The sequence below is a fragment of the Globicephala melas genome, chromosome 1 (assembly GCF_963455315.2).
Source record: "Globicephala melas chromosome 1, mGloMel1.2, whole genome shotgun sequence".
Taxonomy (NCBI): domain Eukaryota; kingdom Metazoa; phylum Chordata; class Mammalia; order Artiodactyla; family Delphinidae; genus Globicephala; species Globicephala melas.
In genome coordinates, this window is record NC_083314.1 from 71,803,560 (window position 1) to 71,826,716 (window position 23,157).

The following is a 23,157-nucleotide window of genomic DNA, read 5'->3' on the forward strand; positions in this document are numbered from 1 at the left end:
AATGTTAAACCAGTCTTGCATACCTGAGGTAAATCCCACTTTGTTGTAGTATATAATTCTTTTTGTACATTGTTGGATTGGAGTTGCTAATGTTTTGTTGAAGAGTTTTCTGCCTATGCACATGAGAGTTATTTGTCCATGGGGTTTCTTTCCTTGTATAGTCTTTGTCTGGTTTTGTTATTAGAATGAGTTAGAATATGTAAAATAATGAGTTCAGAAGAATTCCCTTTACTTCTATCTTCTGTAAGAGATTCTAGAGAACTGGTATGATTTCTTCCATTAAATATTTGGTAGAATTCACCAGTAAGCCCATCTGGAACTGATGCTCTGCTTTGGAATGTAATTAATTATTGATTCAATATATTTAATAGATGTAGACCTATTCAGATTGTCTATTTCATCCTGTGTGAGTTTTGGCAGGTTGTGTCTTTCAAGGAGTTGGTCCATTTCATTTAGATTTTCAAATTTGTGGGCATAGAGATGTTCATAGCATTTCTTTATTATCCTTTTAATGTTTATGAGGTTGGTAGTGATGTCCCCTCTTTCATTTCTAATATTAGTAATTTGCATCCTCTTTTTTTCCTTATTTAGCCTGGCTACAGATTTATAGATTTTGCTGACCTTTTCACAGAACCACATTTTGGTTTCATTGATTTTCTCTATTGATTTCCTGTTTTCAATTTCATTTCTTACTGTTCTAATATTATTATTTCTTTTCTTCTGCTAACTTTGGATTTAATATGCTCTTCTTTTTCTAGTTTGATGAAGTGGAAGTTTCAATTACTGACTTTAGTCCTTTATTCTTTTCTAATACATGCATTCAATGCTATAAATTTCTTTCTAAGCACTACTATTGCTATATCCCACACATTTTGATAAGTAGTGTTTTCATTTTGTTCAAAATATTCAAAAATTTCTCTTGAGATTTCTTCTTTAATCTATCTTATTTAAAAGTGTGTTGTCTAATCTCCACATATATTGAAGTTTTCCATTTTTTTCTGTTGATTTCCAGTTTTATTCCATTGTGGTCTAAGAGCAGACATTGTATGACTTGTATTCTTTTAAATTTGTTAAGGTGTGTTTTATGGCCCAAAAGGTGGTCTATGTTGGTGAATGTTCCATGTGAGCTTGAGAAGAATGTGTGTTCTGCTGTCGTTGGATGAAGTAATCTATAGATGTACATTTATACAGTTGATTGGTGGTGGAATTGAGGTCAATGATGTCCTTACTGATTTTCTGCCTGTAGGATTCGTCTGTTTCTGATAGAAGGGTGTTGAAGTCTCCAATTATGAGAGGATTTATCTCTTCCTCCTTGTAGTTCAAACAGCTTTGCCACACATATTTGAAGCTCTGTTGTTAGGCACATACATGTTAAGGCTTGTTATGTCTTCTTGGAGAATTGACCCCTTTGTCATTATGTAACATCCTTCTTTATCCTGATAACTTTCCTTGCTTTGATGTCGGTAGATCCGATTTTCTGACCTTTATTATTTTCCTTCTCTATAAAGAACTTCTTTTAACATTTCTTACAAGTCAGAACTACTGGCAACAAATTCCCTCCATTTTTGTTTGCCTGAAAAAGTCCTTATGTCTCCTTCACTTTTGAAGGGTAATTTCACAGGGTACAGAAAATTATAGGTTGGTGTTTTTTTTCCTCAACACTTTAAATATTTTACTCCACTCTCAATTCTTGCTTGCAGTTCATTTTTTTAAGTTAAATAAATGTGGAGACATTTTGAAGACATATATCATGACCTCACTTGTTCTTCAGCGACACTACTGACTTTATGCTGAATAAGATCATAGTTTTTAAGTACTAGAAAATATTTCCTCAATTTTTTATGCATTTCACAGTGACCTGATATTTTATTTCCACCACAGAGATACAATAGATGTAAATGTTCTCAAGAGCATAGAGAATAGTAAAATGTAAAATAATTAAGAAGTAATGAGTTTTTATTCCCTTAGTTTTTGATATAATTTATTTAATTGTAAGTTTATGTAATTCAATTTTTAATAATGTAATGTGTATCAATAACCAGCTCATAAGGTTTCTGAAAATTTAACAATTGGCTCTCATGAGTTGGTAGGTGCTGGCTCCAGCACACCACCGGGTAGTGCTGTGGGGAGGATAGTTGGGTGTCAGGTGTTTGAGTGTGTGTGGGGGGGCGATGAGAATAAAGAGCACTTTCGCATATATCACCAGTTCTTATTACCCTTGTCCTCTTAGGGAGGCCCATTGGAAAGTGCCTTTGACCTGTTAAAATGGACCTTCAGTTTCCTTGTGAGCCAATAATAGCACCTTTCCCATGTTTCATATTTATAGCTTAACTTATGGAAAAGCACAAGATCTTTCTTCTGTCAACTCTAGTCCCTTCTCCTCAACAAAAAATTAGTTACAAATTCTAAACTAAGGCAGCCCCTCCAAACACAGCACAGGGCTCACTAAATTCTACCACAATGTACCCAGCAGGGAAATTGGGTTTCTGCCAGCTGACCCACCCTTGCCCACCCCCATCTCTCTGTGACTTTGGCACCAGGACCTGACTGCACGGAGAGGTGTTCTCTGAAATTATGGAACAAATCAGAAGTAAAAGGTCCATCAGCTCATTAAAGGTCAGTTATCCAAGTTCAGCTTTGAACTAACACATCCAAATTTGGGGTGGCCTGACATGACTACATCTTTTTCTTTGTATAATGAGAGTTACCAGACAGAACCACCCAGAGAGTCTTAACATCCCTTTCCAGAAGACAGCTAAGAAAGGGAGTGGGGAGCACATTTCTGCCCAAGGCTGGGGCTTGACCACAGCCTTGGGTGATTACCCAGCTCCCTTCTCGGCTCTTGCAGTCTAAGCACCTGATTTTGACTTCTTGGGAACAGCAGAGTGACTTAAAGCCTGAAAGGAGATGAGCAATCCTCGAGGCACAGGCAGAAAAAGTCCCAGTGAGACAGGAAGCCTACTGGTTCCTGATGCATAAACTAGACAGTAGAGGCAGCACTTGCCTGACAAAGAGCTCACTCTGCCGTGGCGTCTGCAAGCAGCTGCCCGGCTCCTCACAGGGCTCCCTTCCCTCTCCTCACTGGCTGATGGATCCCAAGGGGCTCCTCTCCTTGAACGTCCTGCTGTTTTTCTCCCTAGCTTTTGAGCTGAGCTGCAGAACAGGTGAGTGCTCATCTGTCTGAGGGCTTGGGTCCCATGATTACCTGCCAGGAATCAGCTGTAGCCCATGGATGGAGAGAAGAGGCAGGGGTGGCGGGTTGTTTTTCGGCTGCCTCTTCCTCAGAGACTGACTCTGAGTTCTTCCTGCCTCTTTTAAAGAGGAAGGAACATTGTGAGTTACTGGGGTCCTGGCTTCTGAGGCTAAGCCCCACCAGTCCTAGTTTCCAAGGAAACCAGGAGCTCTAAGCCAAAGGCACTGGTCACATTCTAGACCAGCCTCTCTGGGTGAGAGGCTCCAGTCAAAGTCCTGGCTGAGTGGTTGGTTTTGCATGAGTATCTTTCTGGCAAAGACCCAGGCTAAGGGAATGAGCTGTAGGGATGGAGCTCTGGGAGAATATTACTCCTACAACCCTGTCCTGGATGGGGATCCTCACACACGCAAGCAGACAAACGAAAAACATGATCCACCTACATGAAAAGGCTGTAGTGCGAAGAGAGGGTAGAAGTGAAAACCCCAGGCACTGGTTGAGAACAGATAGTGGCCACAGTGTGGTCATACTGGTGGCTACTTTCCTGGAAGAGAAGGCTCCAAGGCAGCAAGAGGGGGAGAGGCCAGGATTTTTGGAGCCCAGGGCTGGTTACAGTAAGTGAGAAATGCAAATCGGAAATGCTCAGGGTCAGGGCAGCTCCAGTGTAAGGCCAGACACAAGACAAAGTGTTTGAAGCTGGGCTCTACTCCTGTCTTTCTGGTTTGCTGGTATTCTCTGTTTAGTAATAGCTGAGCTATGAGAAAAGGTGTTTGAGAAAGAAAAAGCCAAGCAAGGGGCAGACTTTGAGCTCACTGTGGAGTGGGTGAGAATCTCCTTTCTGCTTAAATGCCTTGGGACTGTGGGAAGCAGTCTGGAGTGGAAGCGGCATTAAGGAAGGGGGGACGTCCTGAGGCTCCGGATGTTCTGTTCTTGGGGTTTTCAAGCCCACAAGTCCATTATGGACTTTTCCAGGAGAAGCCCAGAGATATGCTAGGATTGTCAGAGGGGCTGCACTTGGGATCTGTCTTTTGCCAGATTCCCAGATGAATAGGCCTTCCTTGGCCCCACTTTTCCTCAGAATCAGGCAGACCCATGGCTCTTGCTACCCAAGGTCTCAGAGAGCAATAATTGAACTGAGGGCTCAGAAAGCCAAACGAAACCACTTTAAGCCATCACAGGGAGAGTCAAACTTTCCTGGGTGCACCCCATTTGTGACTCCACCATTTTTGGAATTCTTCTTAGTGACTATCAGGCGTGATGGGTTTGAACAGTGAGCTGGACTTTTCTGTCTCTGTGCTGGCTTGCCTCCTGGCCAGTCTGGCCCTGGCATTTCAGGTTCTGCTGACAGCTGCTGCGTGGAAAGCTTTGGAGGCCACTGGTCAGTGAGAAACAGCCCAGCCCCACAGGCATGGCTACCCAATCGGTAGTGTCTCCCTTCCTTCCTTTGTCTGCTTTGAAATACGTACAAAAATTTTAGTGTTTTTATTTTAAAATATGCACCCTTTTGTGAAACCCCAATAAAACCCAGAAGGAAATGCTTTGCAAATGAGACAGGTCATTCATGACAGATTCACCCAACCAAGAAGCCCCATTCTTGTAAAATCAGTACCTACTCCCTTTCCCATCTCTACTCAGCTCGACTTCCAATTCCCAGTCAAAACTGTAAAAATCAAGAAGTCCACATGTCCCTCCCCCAAGTAAAGTGAATTTTCCATTTCCCCCAATGATACATCTTTTAATAGACTTCATTTTTTTAGAGCTGTTTTGGGTTCACAGCAAAAGTAAGCAGAAGGTACAGAGATTTCCAACTACCTCCACACATGAACAGCCCCCCCGCCCTTAACAACATCCCCCATCAGAGTGGTGCATCTCTTACAACTGATGAATCTACCCCAGTGGGATTTTTTATTCCTTCATTCAGGTCCTCCTCACATCCTTCACACACATGAGGGGAGAGGTGAGGGACAAGTGGGGGCATCCTAGACTTGGCCCAACCTTGTTGTTCACTGGCCCATTGTACCCCAAGATGCAGATCTAGGCACTTCCATCTCTCAAAAGCTTTAATACTGTGATATAATGCCACTACCTTCACTGTCTCCAGTGCTGGACTGGAAATCAGAACCTCAATGCTATTTGGTTTTATCCATAGATTGCCTTTGAACAATCCCATTCAGCAACGGTCTACTAAGGACACACGATGTGGCTAGCACTATGTGAGGTGTGGGGGAAGTAAAATGAACAACCACAGCCTCTGCCTAGCACTTGACACAGTATCTGTGAGAGCCCTTCCATGAATGTTTGTTGAATGAATAATAATAGTATGTACAGCATCCTTGCTGTATACCAAACACCGTGGTAAGTGCTTTGTGTGTATTATTCATTTAATTATCATACCAACCCTATGAGATATGTGTAGTTATTGTTACATTATGATTTTATAAAACAGGAAAAAGAGGCACAGAGCAGTTAGCAATTTCTCTTTAATCACCCAGCCTGACTCCAGAGGCCTGAATGAATGAAACTAGATAAGCTTATGTTTAGGGAGGAGGAGAATCCTAAAATTTGTTTCCAGGTACCATGGTAAAAATTAGAATATGCTGTCTATAATTGAAGGATATGAGTTGATTTTAATTGAACTGAAATGAAGTATAGGAATTTTCAAAAGGTGAGAGAAGTTGACAAAATCAAAGAAGGAAGTACAAGGCATATGGAGGTATTTGATCTGGAATTTGAAAAGTGGATAGAAACATCTTTCATCATGTAGCTTTCATTTAATTTTTTGTTAACTAGTTTGTTTATTGGAAGAGTATCACATGTATGTCTATAAAACTTCAACAGTGTAAAAGGGTACAGAATGGAGACAAATCTCCCTTCTATACCCCTCCCTACTGTTACCAGTTTCTTGCATGTCCTTTTAAATGTATACATCAGGTAGGTTGGATTCTTATATAACTTGAAAAGAGTACTCTAGATGAAGGCACAGATGCAGAGGTAAAGTGCTGTGAATTTTCAGGGGGAACTGTAAGTGGCCTGCTGCACCTGAAACAGAGGTTTCATACCTAAGGCACTTCTAGCTCCTCACCTGGCAAATAGGGATAAGGGTCCCCTTCATCTCCCTACATAAACAACTCTTACGGATGTTATAAAGATAAAGGAGAGTACATTCAGATTTTGGAGAGAGAAGAAATTAGACTCTGTTTTGTCATTTGTTCATTCATTCATTCATCTCATTCAGTTTTTTCATTCTCTCTGGCAAAAAGGATTTATTGAGTTCTTACCATGTCCCAGGTGGGTATTAAGATTACAACAGTGAACAAAACAGACACAGTCCCTACTCTTGGAAACTTATAACTGAATAAGGATGACAAGCATTGAACGAGAGTTAAAAATGTCTTGAGCGATATGAAAGGAGAGATGCAAAGTGAACTGGAAGCATATGGCAGAGAAACCGAATCTAAGCCAAGGGTCAAGGGCAGAGGCCTGAAGGACAGAAGGAGTTAACCCGGCAAATAAAGAGCAGTGACAGGCTTTCAGGCTGGGGAACAGTGAGTGCAAATATTCTAAGATAGAAAGACCCAGCAGCGTCAAGGAATGGGACTAGGAGGACAGCTGGTAGGACTTCTGTTTAAAAATGAGACTTATTAAAGACACATTATCTTTTCTTTGTAAGCCTAGATTTCGCATAAGAACTGTGAGGGCTCTGAGTCCTACCTGAAAGAAATGTTGTAGCAAGATGCCCAGTAACAGGGCTGGGCCAAAAAATTGTTATCATTAGGTAGAATCCCATTTTGTGAAAAGTTTGGCTAAATGCTACTGATTTCAGGAAAATATCCACGGGCCCATGTGAATCACTCTACTTTCTAAGTTGAATTTTCCTGGAAGGAAAGTGAGTTGGTGTTAACAGCTACAAATGTTTCCTCCAGACTCTCTTAGTAACCAGGGGCTGACTGAATCACAGACCTGCTGGAAAACACTCATCAAGCAGTAGGATGTTTCAGGAGCTGGGACTCTACTTGAAGTGTTTTATGAACCACTTTAAAGTCCCCACTTATTTTTCCACTCTTGCTTAGGTGGCAATGAGTTCACGTACCCCCTGCAGACCTGGCCACTCACATGCTTAGTTGTTACATCATCATTCTTTATGTGGGTTGTACCGTGTGAGGGTCTCTTCCTGATGAAGTTTTGATTCCACTCCCCATGACTGAGTCTGCCTGAACCACTCAGCCTTTTCTTCTCATCTGCCCTCTCTTTCTTTCCCTCTTTACCCTCTTCTTTTCTTTTTTCAAAACTTTTTTTCTTTGATTTTTTTTTTTTGACTACTCTCTGCCCCATCCTCTATTTCCTCTTCCCCCTGACTCCCTTCCAATTCCAAGTTCTGAAAACAGCCATGGTGTAAAGAGTTTGTTGGGTTACATGGGCAGAAGGGGCACACAGGAGACATGGCAGGGTGGAGACTTATGGTCTATGAATGGGTATAATTTCCATTTCTTCTTTCTCTATATTAAAATTGATCCAAAAAAATCAACAGTATGATGGCAATTCTCAACCTTGATTTGAAGCCCAGACTCCTTTGAGAGATGACATTTATGGCTATGCTCCCAGAAAAATGTACATATGCTTATTTATACCGCTTTTGTACACAATTTCAGGGGGCCTATGTACCACATGATGTTTCTCCTTGCATGGATGGTTCTAGTTTTCTGTCATCCCTTTATTGGTAGAAGTTTAAGTTCAGGATTCAAGAGGTTACTCTCTTGGGTACTGTACCTACCACATTATCTGGACAGTCAGGCATCCATAAGTGTGGCTGGAAGGAATTCCAACATGCCCTGCAGTTTATCTTTATAAAAACAGCAACACCAGCACCATGAACAGCAGTCCTTATTGAATCAATTGAGCAACAAGGGAGAGCGCTCTGTTTTAAGAGTTGATGTATTGGCAATATGTAAAAGAGCAAATGCCTAATTGTCTTTCTCACTATTCCTTAATAATTATAAGTGTCAGGAATTCTCTGGCAGTCCAGTGGTTAGAACTCGGGGCTTTCATTACCGGGGCCCAGGGTTCAATCCTTGTTTGGGGAACTAAGATCCTGCAAGCTACATGGCATAGCAAAAGAAAAAAAATACTATATGTCCACCACTCAAATCCTGATTTTTCTTTTTTCCCAACCTCTGAATCTCTAGTCTGATATCAGCTGGGCCCTTTACAGGATCTCAGAGCATGTTGCTATCAAGAACATCTGAATTAGTTTGCCCAAATTTCCAACATCCATCTTAACCACGAGTTATTGTGTCTTTTCTAGATGGCTGCACTACTTAGGCAAACAGTTTTATTGTACTCTTCTGACTTTCTTATCAACTAGAACAATTTGTGCTCTCTCTGACTCATGGGCTCCTTCTTTTACAAACATTAGCTTATGGTTAAGTTCAATTATTAAGTTCAGTCACGTATTGGGCAGAGCTAAATAAGAGAGGTTTTAGTCAGGTAACATGGCTTTCAGCATTCATAAATTGAACAGATATTTATTTAAAGCCTACTATGTGCCAACCACAATTGTGAGTCCTAGGGACAAAACAGTGAACAAGATCAAATTCTTCCTCTTGAGAAGTTGGCATTCTAGTGTTTAACACTAGAATAAAATAAAATAAATAAAATAAAATAAAATAAAATAAAATGAATAATATATACAGTATAACATCAGACAGTGATAAGCACAACAAGAAGGGATAGGATAGGATAGGTAGGATAGTCAGAGCAGGTCTCTCAGAGAAGATGATTTTTTGAGCAGAAATCTAAAATAAAATGAGGGAATGAGCTCTTTAGATATGTACGGGAAGAGATTGCCAGAAAGAGAGAGAGAGAACAGCAAATGCAAAAGCTCTGAGATGAGAATGTTCTGGATGAGTTACAGACCAGCCGGAGCCAGTGTGGCCATAGTGCAGTGAGGACAGGAGAAGGAGTTGGAGAGGTACCAGGGATTGGGTTATTCAGTCTTTGAAACAATAACAGGGACTATGGATTTTATTCTATGGGTGCTTAGAAAGCCCTGGAAGATTAAAAGCAGGAGAGAGACAAAATCTGATATAGTTTTAAAAGGTTACACTGTCCATTGCATGGACGCAGGGAGATTAGTTGGAAGACAATGGCAGGGCCAGGCTGGTGATGATGGTGGTTGAAAGTCCTGAGATGCCAGATATATTTTTAGGGCAGAGTCAACAGGATTGCTGATAGATTGAATGTGGAGTATCAGAGGAAGAAAGGAGTCAAAGATGATTCCAGTGTTTTGGCCTAGGAATTGTAATGTTGTTTGCAGAAGGGGCTATAGAATCAAGAGTTCATTTGCTAAGTTTGAGATGCCCTTTAGACCTCCAAATACCAATACCAATCAGTGTAGGCAATTTGGAGTACTGTGAAGGGTTTGGGTAAGAGATATATCTCTGTAAGCATTCCCGAAACATGTCAAACTATGCAACTAGATAAGTGTGGCTGAGAAAGAGAAGAGTTCTGAGTACTGAGTCCTGGGATGCTCCAGTCTTTAAGAGCAGAAAGTTTCAAGCAAGGAGACTGAGAAAGGGCAGCCAGTGAAATAGGAAGAAAACCAGGAGAGTGTGTTGTTCCCCAGGCCAAATGAAGGCAGTGTTTCAAAGGGGGAATGTGAACAATGCCAAGTGAAAGCAAGATGAGAAAGCAAGGATGAAGATGGAGAAGTGACTTAGTATCATGGAATATACAGTGACCTTGACAAGAGTGGTTCCAATGAGTAGTAAGGAGAAGGCCTGTCTGGAGTGGGTACAAGGAAAAATAAGTCAGGAAATGGGGACAGAAGGTATAAACACACATTAAGGGACTTTGGAATAAAAGAAAACAGAGAAATGGGGAGGTGGCTGGGGATGGACCTGGCACCAGGGGAGGGGTTTTTAAGATTAGGGAAATTACATGTTGGTATGTTGTGTGTTAGTAAAAATAACCCACAACATACCATAACAATAACAAAGTTGATGATGCAAGGGGTGGGGGAAGTTGCAGAAGCAAAGCCTTGAAGTGAGTGAGTGCTCCATGAAGGAAGAGGTTAACCTTATCTGGGAGCAGAGACCATCCATCCAAGTAGGTAGGTTGACTTGGTGGTAGAAACAAATGGAAGTCCTCTTTTATTTCTTCTCCTTTTTCAGTGAAATGAGAAGCAGGGTCATCAACTGAGGTTGTGGGGGTTTTTTTGTTTTTTTTTTTGGTTGTTGTTGCCTCAGCTTTTTTGAAAAAGAGAAGTAAAATAATTTTTCACCCTTGACATTGTTAAATATCTTAGCTTTTTGGGGAGTTAGGATTCCACAGTTTGAATATGAGGCTCATCTCCTCCTGGACTCCACATCCCTCAGACTTTTCTCTTTCCTCCTCATCTGAAATGATGTTTCTTAACCTTGGTCTCTTGGGCTCACAAGCTCAGAATTAGTTTCAGTTACTCTCCATTCTTCATGCTATATATCCAATGGTGGTGGGAAGTCTGGCTGAGGAATTAATCCAGTTACTAGTTATATGACTTTAGGCAAGTCATTTAACTTCTCTATGCCTTAGGTGCCTTAACTATAAATCTGAGTTGATAGAATTCCCTCCTGGATCAAAGAAACCCAGAGTCCTAATTAGTCTATACAGCTCTATCATAAGTGATTTTAAGATTTCCACTGCAATTTTTGAAAACTGAGAATATAGTGGGAAATACTGAGAATATAGTGGGATCCTCATGACAGTCCTTATAAACTACTAAGGACCTGGCAACCCCAGGGATTGGCCAAGAGGAAGAGGGAGATCATCCAGTCTATTATTCCTGATCCACAGACAGGATGTGAGTCTCAAAGGCTTCCATAATAAGGGACTTCGTTCTCCTTCCTCCTGCAGGTGAGGGCTCAACGAATTGCCCAGTGATGATCCTTGGGCGGCTGGGAAGCAGTGTGCTGCTGCCCCTGACATCTGACGGGATAAGTAAGAGCATGAATAAGAGTATTCACATCCTTGTCACAATGGCAGGATCACCCATAGACACCGTCAAGAAGAAAATAGTGTCTCTGGATCTGCGGAAAGGTGACTCTCCACACCATCTGGAGAATGGCTATGAGTTTCATCCAGAAAACCTGAGCCTGAGGATCCTGAAAAGCAGGAAGGAGGATGAGGGCTGGTACTTTATGAGCCTGGAGGAAAACATTTCAGTCCAGCAATTTTGCCTGCAGCTGAAGCTCTATGGTAATGATGGTGGCTTCCCCAGTCCCCACTGGAGGGATGAGATAGTTCCTTGCCTAAGAATTTAGGCCTCTCTCAGAAGCAAAGGGTATTCAGAGTTGGAAGCAACTTGAAAGACATCTCAGTCCAGGGGTAAACCGTCCTTCAGGAAGAAGTTTTAGAAGTTCACAAATCTTTTTTTCATCCAAATTGCACGTTAGTGATAGCTGATTAGCACAAGTTACCTTTAACCCCATTTTCTTGGGGCTCCAGGCCCTCTTGCCTACAGCCCCTCTGCCTGTTGACAAGAGGGTCTGGAGCCCCAAGAGTCTCAATTTACAAATAAGATTTTATTTGAAAAAAGGTGTTTTTTTAATAAAAAAAATTTTGAATACCACTGATCAAGCTCAGTCTCACTTTCATAGATGAGGACACTGAAATCTAGAGATAAGTGGTTTGCACGTTCCTACTCACATCTGCGTAGGTGGGTTCACTGCACTAGGAGTCCTGGGAGACGGAGGGCTGAAATTCAGCCCACACATCACTCACCAAGCCCCGCATCCTGGCAGAGGATTGCATCTACCTGGTGGAAGAGGCATATTTTTCTCATTTAAACAAATGCTCTGATTATAAAATTGCTTAGTTGCAGAACTTAAACTAGAACGTAGGTCCACCTAAATCTAAGGCCAGTGCATTTTTGAGCCTCTTTAACTGCCAGCCCCTCTTGAACACACCCAGAGTTTGTCTCTTAAGTCCCAAGGCTCCCTTGAATTCCCAGGGATCCTGGCAGCCATGCGGGCTACCCTGCTTCTTCAACAGTGAGTTTCTTATCTCTGAGGATGGGACAGGAGCCCCAAACAGCCAACATTTCTTTAAAATCCTCAGGTACCAACAAGAGAGACAGAAATACCCTCCCTGCCCTTCCCCTGGCCCTAGCATTCCCTTCCCTCCAAACAGTGTATGCAGAATTCCCACAGCCCTCCACCAGGTATCAGTGTGTCCTGATCATTCCAATAGTGTTCCCGGGGCAAGGCTGCCATGAGCACAAAGATTACACATGCATTTTCTAGAACAGTTCACTGCCTTTGTCACATCTTCTCTTTTATGATCAAATTCTTACCTTAGAAAATATGGTTCCTGCAACCATGGTGTTCTTCTCAAGTCAAAGAAAGAGTCTGGATCTTGGAGTCAGAAAGACGTAGTTTCAGATCTCAGTTTGGCTGTTAGAAGCTGAGTGGCATTATGTAAGACACTCCACCTCTCTGGGTCTCAGTTTCCTCATTTATAAAATGGGAATAATTATAACTAGGTTCATAATTGTTGAGAAAGTTGTTGAAAAGATTAAAAAATATTACAAATGTGAAATTCTAGCATTATGCCTGTCCTATAGTATGTACTGAATAAATAAGACTTTCCCTTTTACTTTGTCTATTTCACAGCATTAGAGTGAGATAAGTTGGTGAGGCCTGTGGCTATCCCAATTTCAGACACCCTAAAGCACTTGCTATAACACACACACACACACAGACACAAACACACACACACACACACAGAGTATAGATGAAATCTCACCAGTAAAAAGTCATTTTTTTCGATCTGGAAGGTAATAATTTAGCCAAAGACAGTTAAAACCCATGGGGGAGTTAACTGACAGCAAACTCCACAGGTAGAATACAGGAGAGCAACCTAGATGAGGAACAACAGAAAGGCAAGGGGAGCCCTAACAGTACTGGTTGGGGGGAACTAAAAGACAATGTTTTCTTCTCTATTTTATCCCAAGGTGATCCTGGAAAGAAGTATGGGGGAGGGGCATATGAGAGAGGGATGGTGCGAAGCAGTAGGTCCCCACAGAAATAAATCACACTACAGATCCACGGGCGGGGCGGGGGATTTGCATTTTCTTCTAACAAGAAGGTTAAGTCAGCATTCCAGAGGATTCATTTCAGTGATGGCTCCCTTTCTCCTCCTCCTGACAGAGCAGGTCTCCACTCCAGAAATTAAGGTGTTGAACTCCAGCCAGGAGAACGGGAACTGTAGCCTGATGCTGGCCTGCATGGTGGAGAAGGGGGACCATGTAGCTTACAACTGGAGTGAGGAGGCGGGCACCCCTCTGCTGAGCCCCACCAAGAACTCCCACCTCCTGTATCTCACCCTTGGCCCTCAGGATGCCAACAACATCTACATCTGCACCGTGAGCAACCCCATCAGCAATGGCTCTCAGACCTTCATCCCGTGGTCCAGATGCAGCCTCGGTTCCTCAGGTGAGTGCCCTTGTGGCGGCTAGTGTGCCACATTAACGATATGGGTTCAGTCCCCACCTGGACCAATTGCTCTTCTTCCATAGCCATGGTCTTCACCTTGGGAACAACACTTTATATGTTCTCTATAGTTTGTAAAAGCCTCCCATGTGCATTCAGTGAGTGGTTACTGTTCATAATGACCAGGGTGGCATTATGCTCAATTCAGAGTTGAGGAAACCAATGAGAAACGATGGAGCCAGACCCAGAGCCCAGGTCTCAAGTTATGATCCTTCCTCTCCCCTCCTGCTGTGGCACCAACCTGAAAGGCTGGCCGGGTGAGGGAGTGCAGGTGGCAGGTCCTGACTCCCAAGTCCATGCTCTACCAGTGGTGGGATTGTTCTACACCATCAATAAGAATTTATCAATCACCTATGCTGTAGAAAATTGGGAATAGACATGATAAATGACCTCTGCTCTCCGTCAACATGTTATAAAGATAAGACATGAAACATGTGCTCAATAATGAAAAGCAGGATGTAATAAAGGGCCACATTTCATGAAATTTACTGTGACTCCCATAGCAGGTCAGAGGGCCAGGGTAGTCAGTTCTCTGACTAAGACCTAGACTGTGAAGTCTGGGAAAATGATAAGTCATAGAGCACTTTATTATTGGCAAAGCGCTTTCAACTGTATGATCTCTTTTGATCCTCACAATGGTCTTATCAGATAAATGTTGTCATCATCTTCATTTCACAAATTAGGAAGTTTAAGCTCATAGCATGTAAGTACCCTCCTCAAGTTTCTTCAGCTTATAGATGGTAGAGTCAGCACCTAAACCTAGATCTTCTGACTGATCTTTCTCTGGAAAGATAAAGCATCATTATTCTGTTATCAAAAGGAACGAAGGGCTGATTAAGTAAGCTCAACTAACCACTTGAGATTGGAAACAGGATAGACCACTGAGCTTTTTCATCAATCGATCTTGTGTCCATGCCTCAGGTAGGCTCAGGGACAGAAGAACCAGGGTGCTGGCCCTGCAAGGTATTACCTGTGCTCTGACATTCTTCCCTCTGCAACCACTGGGGGGAAACAAGAGTCATTCCAAGGGGACTCCTGCCCACAGTAGACTTGGTGTATATGTGGAGGGCTTTTCCAGATGACCAAGGGTCCAGGGACAGGGGAATGCAGTCAGGTCATGCCCTTCAGCATAGCATGTCCAGTCAGCGACTCCCCTGAGGTATTCCAGAGGGACTACTGGGAAAATCTACCTGGTCTCTTCATCTGAAAGTTCGTTGGTGAGCCTAACCAACTGCCTGTTTCCTCCCCCAGCCATTCATGGCAGAGTTGGCCACCTGTCCACCCACTCAGTGTGTCTGTCTGCTTGCCCACCTTGCACACAAGCCACATTCACAGGCTCCTCCCCCAGTTCAGACCTCTCTCTCTGCCCACAGCTATTCAGAATGTGCCGGTGGGATCAAGAAAGCAGTCTTGCATGAGTGCGGAGTTTAAAGAATGTGGCCCCAGTTGTCCTAGATCCAATATTACCCTTTTTACTCACAAGGATAAGCCACTTAACCTGTCTAAGACTTAGATTCTTTATCTAAAATACTAACAGCTGAAAGGTCTTAATTGTTTACTATGTGTCAGTATGTGGCATCTCATTTAATCCTCCCAGCAACCAAATAGTATTAGTATCCCCACCTTACGGATGAGGAAACAAAGATATGGAAAGGTCACACACAGAGCAAGGGGCAGAGCTGAGTTGTCTGATTCTGAAATCCTCATAGGTACTAGTGGAACAGATAATACACTTTCTAAACGCCTTATAAATCATAATAAAAATGTGTGTATTTCCCCCAGGGCTGAGGAAGTAGTAGCCCTTACCCCTGCCCAGCCTTCTCTGGTCATAGCAACCCTCTTAGAGTAAAGACAGGGCACCAAATGTTTTACCCTGACCCACCTCAGAAAAGAGGAATAATTCTCTTCATGCTCCTCAATATAGTTTAATGAGAATTTAATTAATGTTTTCCAAAGTCTTGTCCATAAAGCTTCGCCTAGGGGCATTTAGCTCAGGACATTCTTAAGAAACATATAGGGACTCCCTGGTGGTGCAGTGGTTAAGAATCTGCCTGCTAACGCAGGTGATACGGGTTCAAGCCCTGGTCTGGGAAGATCCCACATGCTGTGGAGCAACTAAGCCCATGCGCCACAACTACCGAAGCCCACGTGCCTAGAGCCCGTGCTCCGCAACAAGAGAAGTCACCGCAATGAGAAGCCTGCGCACCGCAACAAAGAGTAGCCCCCGCTCGCCACAACTAGAGAAAACCTGCGCACAGCAATGAAGACCCAATGCAGTCAAAAATAAATAAATTAATAAATTAATTTTTTTCAAAAAGAAAGAAACACTTAACCACTGGTGGTCCAGTGGTTAAGACTCTGTACTTCCACTGCAGGAGGTGCGAGTTCGATCCCTGATCAGGGAACTAAGATCCCGCATGCCGTGCAGTGCAGCCAAAACTAAAAAAAAAAAAAAATGCTCTTACGCATCTAAGCCACTTTGAGGACCAAGTATGCCCTAGTGTGACCAGATTTACTGGGTATGGAGCAGGCTTTTGCGAGATGGGGAAGGAAAAGAAGAAGCGGAAACATGGCACCATGGGAAAGCCCTGTCAGGACCTCAGCCCAGGCATTAAGACAAATACCCAGCAGCCACTGCACTTTCTTGGGCCTCTGTTTCATTACATGTGAAATGAAAATGGTGAACTAGTGACATTCTTTCCAGAGTAAATATTCTGTGATTCAGTTTGTATGTACCTGAATAAGAAATGCTAATAAAGCGTTACCAAGGTATATTAGTTTGCTAGGGGTGTTGTAAAAAGATTCCATAAACTGAGTGGCTTATATAACCAAAATTTATTGTCTCACAGTTCTGGAGGCTAGAAGTCCAAAAGTAAGGTGTCGGCAGGGTTGGTTCCTTCTGAGGGCTGTGAGGGAAGGATCTGTTCTAGGCCTCTCTCCTTGGCTTGGAGATAGCTGTCTTCTCCTTATGTCTCTTCACGTTGTCTTCCCTCTATGTGTATATCTGTCCAAATTTCCCCTTATTATAATGACACCAGTCATGTTAGATTAGGACCCACCTGTACTTAGTTTGCTAGGGTTGCCATAACAAAATACCAAAGACAAAGTGGCTTAAATAACAGAAATTTATTTTCGCAAGTTCTGGAGGCTAGAAGTCCAAGATCAAAGTGCCGGCAGGGTTGAGTTTTTCCTGAGGGCTCTCTCCTTGGCTTGTAGATGTCTACCTTCTTGCTGTGTCTTCACACAGTCTTTCCTCTGGGCATGCTCGTCCGTAGTGTCTCTTTGCGTGTCCAGATTTCTTCTTCTTATAAGGACACCAGTAAGACTAAATTTGGGTTCACCCTAATGACCTCATTTTAACTTGATTACCTCTGTAAAGACCCAGTCTCCAAATAAGGTCACATTCTAAGGACTTCAACATATGAATTTTGGGGAAACACATTCAACCCGTAACACAAGTAAAGATCCCCTCCCCTGCCTCCAGGGATGGGGAACCACAGCATGTCAGAAACAAATCACACAGCTAGTTTGTGGCATGCCGTTCGCAGTAAACCAGGTTGCCTAAATATGGAAAACAGAGTTTTGTTAGTTCATTGATTTGTGTTTGCAAATGAATGTCACTAATTTTTAAAATACTGTGCTTAGTTAGACAAAACATTTACTGAGGTTCTACTATGTTCCAACATTGTGTTAGGTGCTGAGAACACAAAGACCAAAAAAGACACAGTCCTTGCCCTTAAGGAAGGAATAGTTCTAAAAATAACTAATTATCCCAGGTCTGGTAATGCAACAGGTGCAAAACAGAAGTACGTGCAAGTTAAGCAAGAGGAGGGAATGATTGACACTGTCTCAGGGAATCAGAAAGAGCATCACAGAGGATGTGACATAAACAAAGTTTTGAAGAACAAGTAGAAATTACCCAAGCAGATAAAAGAAAGACATTCCAGGAAAAGGAAAAGGCAGATATAACTGGGTCTTGTTCTGTATTATCCTATAGTATCCTGATGGGAACTAATAGATAGTTTTAGGTAGAGGAGTAACACGATCAGCTTTGCATTTCAGAGAGAAAATTCAGTGGTGTGGAGAATAGATTGAGGTGGGGAAGAGGCAGAAGAAAGAGAAACTAGTTATGAGGCGGGCCCATTATTTCAGTCACCCATCAAGGGATGATGAGACCTGAACCAGAGCAGTGGCTGTTTGTTTAACAAAGACTCCATTCAAGGGAAACCCCAGCCTTGGGCTGAAGCGGTGGGGTGTGAGGGTTTATTAGAGGTCACTTCACCATCTATAATGAGGACAGTGATTTTAAGATATTTTTCACTTTCATTAATGAAAAACTCAAAGTGGTTAATGATGTGATGAGAGCAAATGAGACATGATGTCAGCACTGCTTCTCATCAGGACTCAAACTGAAGAGCAAAAGAACATATTTGGGGCTTCCCTGGTGGCACAGTGGTTGAGAGTCCGCCTGCCGATGCAGGGGACACGGGTTTGTGCCCCGGTCTGGGAAGATCCCACATGCCGCAGGAGCGGCTGGGCCCGTAAGCCATGGCCGCTGGGCCTGCGCGTCCGGAGCCTGTACTCTGCAACGGGAGAGGCCACAACAGGGAGAGGCCCGCGTACGGCAAAAAAAAAAAAAGAACATATTTGTTCCTCAAAATCTTTTCTTTCTTTTTAAAGGAAAATCTATTTTTATTTTATTTATTTATTCATTCATTTTTTGGCCACACTGCATGGCTTGTGGGATCCTAGTTCTCCAACCAGGGATGGAACTAGGGCCCCCTGCAGTGGAAGCGTGGAATCTTAACAACTGGACTGCCAGGGAATTCCTGTTCCTCAAAATCTTTTCTTTCTAACAACTGTCTAGGCTCTCCATCATATATAAATCTTTATTCCAACTGTTATCTCAGTGTTTTACAGCAAGAAACACCTTCATGTCTATTGTTATGATGCCTCTTTACTGCAAAGTCCATTTCCAAGGGTGCTACTAAGCATTCTCCTGGGTCATGCAGCGTGTGTCGATGTGGGTCAGCACTGGACAGTGTGTGACATGCTGCCGTCCTTCATGACATGTTCTGAAATAGTTCTCTCTGTGCAAGAATGAGTAATACTAAACCTTAAATAGCCCAACTCAAAGGGAATACCCCTGGAAGCTCATCTTGAAAAGAGGACCCCTTTCTGCAGATTAGCAAAAAGTTGGCTCAGCAAGTCTGGGTTAGCTCAGTGGAAGGAAAGAAAAGCTGACACCTGCCAGTATGTTCTGGGGGCTCCCCCTTTCTAAAAAGGCCATTTCATCAAAAGGGAGCTCCCATTGTTACAGAGTCACCTAGCTGTTCCATGCACAGAGCAGGTCCCTCTCCCTGGTACTCCCAATCCAGGAAGCATGGCAACAATCTTGGAAGGATGGAACCTGGACACTTCTCATGGACCAGAGCCTTGTCACGTGGCCACACCTGCTACACAGGATGCTGAGAAATGTAATCCTTAGCTGGGCAGCCATGTGACTGGACAAGACTTGCATTGTCGTGGGAGAATGAAAATGCCCCTGGAGGCACACCTACTAGCCCCTGCAACACAGTGCTGGGTAGGATAGGCAGTTGTAAGGGATTTTTCTGGAAGCTGTGAACTCTGTAATAATTTTTACCTCGATGGTCCCAGATCTTAAATTAGTGTATGGTATGGTTTAGGACCACCCTTCCCCCACTAACAATTCTGAGAGGAAACTTCCACCAACAAAAAGATGTCTCTTGAAGATGGTTGACTTCTTCAAGTTGATGTGCTCCAGGCAGGCGGCCTTTCTGACAGAACCACATGAAAGGCAGGAAAGAGATCTGGCACTCTCAGACGGTTACGTTAGCATCTCAGTAACTCCTGGGGTGAGCTACATTTGTTTCTCAGATTCTTTTTATTTTCTTCTTTACCTGCCTTAAAGAATAAAGGTTTGGGGACTTGAGAGACAGGAGCTTTTGTGTTTCTGTGGCAGCAGATTTCAGAGATAAAAAAGGCCCTTCAGCATTTTCCTTGGATGCATGTCTATGTGCCAAGTTATCAGGTTTAAACCACAGCCAATCTAATAGAAGACCAGGGGTGGAGACTTGTGCAAAGAACTCTTCATAAAATGTACTGGAGTTCTCAACCAGCCTGCTCAGCTACCTCTAAGAGGCTCCAGGGGAGAAAAAGTCCCAAACCTCCTGTTTAAGAATGTTAAGATAACATTTTTTTGTGGACGAAGAATGGGACCTGTGGACTCCAGAACAATATCGGCCTGATTTTCGAGCATTGCCATCCTGAGGGGCCTCACTACATGACTGAGCAAAAAGCAGGAGAGCTGGAGATTCTGCCACAGGAAATGGTGGTTTGAAATAGGAGCACAGATGGTGCTGAGAGCAGAGAGGCACACCTTCTTCCTGGTTCCATTTTGTTATAATAAAACACATGCCAAATAGGTCATTGCTTGTTCCCTTCTACTCCTGCCTTGGGCCATTCAGAAGGTGACTCTGCATTCCTTCCCAGACTTTCTCATACTTAGTGCTCTGATAATTCTTAACAAAAGGGACATGACAGAATTCTCCAAGCTTCATTCTATTGCCTCTAAGTTAACTTAGTCCATCACAGTTATGTTGAGTGCCCTCCTGCCCTACCCTGTGTCATGTGGAAGGGGTAATGCATATGAAGCGTAAGGTACAGCATCTACCTTCAAGGAGTTTACAATCTAGACAGGACTCAGAAGATACCAGGTAGAAAAACATCATCATATTAAGGAAACTACTGCTAGAATTCCTCTTTGGAAGGCAACAGAGTTTGTTTAGGATGGTAGCTTCATAAATGCTAGACTGCAGAAGGTGAGACCCCTCCCCCTAAGAATCCAGCTGTAGGTTAGATAGTTCTGTATTACAATGGGGGAAAATGTTGCTTGTGCAGAGATAGGAAGAGAAAGAGAGGGTCTGAGCCTGTCAGAGGGTGGGAAGCTGCCTGGTTCATGATGGAATCTGCTCCTTGTGACCTTTCAAATCTACACTAGAGGATTTGAACCCACAAAATTCTTAGTGTAGGTTTTTTGGTTTTGTTTTGTTTTGTTTTTTGTAGAAACTGATGAAGACACTGTACCTTGCACCCAGGACAGCTGAGACTAGAACAAGTAGAGCTGCAGGAGAGAAAGCTCAGAGGACCATGAGGAAGTTATTCCCAGAAATTACAGGAATCATGGGCAGCCTGAACCCACCAAGCTGTAAAAGTAGCATTTTGTCCATATTTACCCAAATTCCTGACAGCCTAGAGTCTCTGACATTTAGTTTCCATTTACATATCATAATTGAATAAGAGCACCAAAAAGATGATCACCAAGTGTAGAAATATTTGGACCTGGTAGACAGATAGAGAAATTAAGTCGTAAGCAAATGACATGATGGTTCTGAAGCATCCATCCTTCACTGATGTTCAGGGACCCCTCTGGACTTGCGATCAAACCTATCTCCTGTCCTTAAAATCAACCAGCAAGAATTTACCAAGGACCTCTATGTGTCAAGTAGTAAGAGAGCTGCAAAAGAAGTAAAGAGGTGGTCTCTGGCCTCCAAGACCCTAGCAGCTAGTTAGAGAATTGAGGCAAGTGGAGTTGACATTTATTCACCACATGCTGGATTGCAGGCATTGCTCTGAGCACTTTCCATACATTATTTCATTGGTTCCTCAGAACAACTCTGTGAACTGAATATTTTTATGTTCATTTTGCAGATGAGGAGACAGGGGCCCCAGAGAGTAGGAGCAGCCTATCTGAGGTCACAGAGCTATCAAGTGGTAGACCCAGAATTGGAATCCATCTGTCTGGCTCCAAATGCTCTCACTGAAAATAGTCTCCACAGCAGACATAATTCTAAGATGTAGGACATAAACCAAAGGTGCTTCAGAGTCCAAGGGGGAGGGAAGAATGGGAGCTGGAATGGTCAGGAAAAGTCACACAGAGGAAGGAAGATTGGCCTGGGGGGTCAGGACTCTGCAGTGGCGGCGGGGGGACCGCTGAAGGTGCAGCGGGAGGGAGAATAGAGAACTGAGCATATGCACAGGTGTTGGATGGAAGATGGTGAAGGGACTAGTTGGCACCTCAGAGGGCCTTTGACTCACGAGGTCTCCCAGGCAACCCAGCCTTCTGCTGCTTTCCATGTGGAGGCCTCACCACCACAGGCTAAAACACAAACTATAAATTCTGTAGGTCTTATGTCACCTGGCTCGACCATCACCTTCTTCTGTGACTCTAAGTACACTTGTCTGAGTCTCAGTTTCCTCAACATAAAATTAGTGAGCTGGGTGAGATAAGCACTACAGTTCCTTTAAGGTTACAAAAGTCTATGGTCCTGTAACTTAAATCCTCCAGTAGATTCATATTACTTTGTATCCAAAGACTAGGAGAAAACTTGGACTTCTGAAATATCTTTCAGGACTGTGGCCAGGTTGCCTCTCAGATCTGGTTGGACTGGCCGAAGCTGGTCATGTATGTCATAGGACAAGTGGAACACATAGCTTTCATCCTCCTGAGACCCTGAAAAGAAAGAGAGGGCTGGTGTCATTGTGTCCCCTGGGCCAGTTATATGTCCCCGTCGTCTTTAGTTTATGTGAGTAGGTGGGCAGCTGAGCTGTCAGCAACAGGAAAAAGTCTCACTTGGCAGAAGTGTTACAGATGCACTTATGTCATCTGCTGTTTCCTAACTTTATTTTATGTATGTATCTATGTATTTATTTATTTTGCTATTCTCTAGTTTTAGATGCACCACCTTGTTGGTTTTATTTTATTTTTATCTGAATGAAATTTGAGAGAACTAGTATTTTTTAAAATGACTTAAATAGTCGCAGTGTTTGTTCTTAAATTAACCATTGATTTAGAAGGTCTCAAAATACATGAAGGAAGAAAAAAGAGGAAATAGTCTTGAAATACTAAGTGCTACTATAACTATTTGCTGGGTCAGTTCCATGGGCTGATGAAACCTGGTGGTACTTAGGCTTCTAGCTCTGCTTCTTTATCTTAGGATCTGAAAGCGTTCTCTGTGGGTTTCTGGTGTTGGCAACATCAATCTGAATAAACAGTCTCTCACTGTTTCTTGGACAAAACACACACACACACACACACACACACACACCTGTGAAGTGAGTTCTCAGCAACCATAAGCCATTCAGAGTGGTTACTCAGGGTACAGCTGCTCACAGGGCAATTCTAGCCTCAGCAGTGATTTTGTACTCATATTTCATTCTTTTTTTTTTTTTTTTTTTTTTTATTTTTTTTTTTTTAACATCTTTATTGGGGTATAATTGCTTTACAATGGTGTGTTAGTTTCTGCTTTATAACAAAGTGAATCAGTCATACATAAACCTATGTTCCCATATGTCTTCCCTGTTGCGTCTCCCTCCCTCCCACCCTCCCCATCCCACCCCTCCAGGCTGTCACAAAGCACC

General features: G+C 42.9%; 1 protein-coding gene across 1 annotated transcript in view; it reads left to right on the forward strand.

Moving 5' to 3' along the window:
* The first annotated feature begins 3,088 nt into the window (after positions 1-3,088).
* SLAMF1 (signaling lymphocytic activation molecule family member 1) overlaps positions 3,089-23,157 on the forward strand; it is a 40,168-nt gene continuing 20,099 nt past the window's right edge. Inside the window, exons 1-3 of the mRNA XM_030842080.2 lie at positions 3,089-3,164; positions 11,081-11,422; positions 13,375-13,659. Of these exons, the coding sequence (XP_030697940.1) occupies positions 3,089-3,164; positions 11,081-11,422; positions 13,375-13,659 (703 nt within the window). The remainder of the gene's footprint in view (positions 3,165-11,080; positions 11,423-13,374; positions 13,660-23,157) is intronic.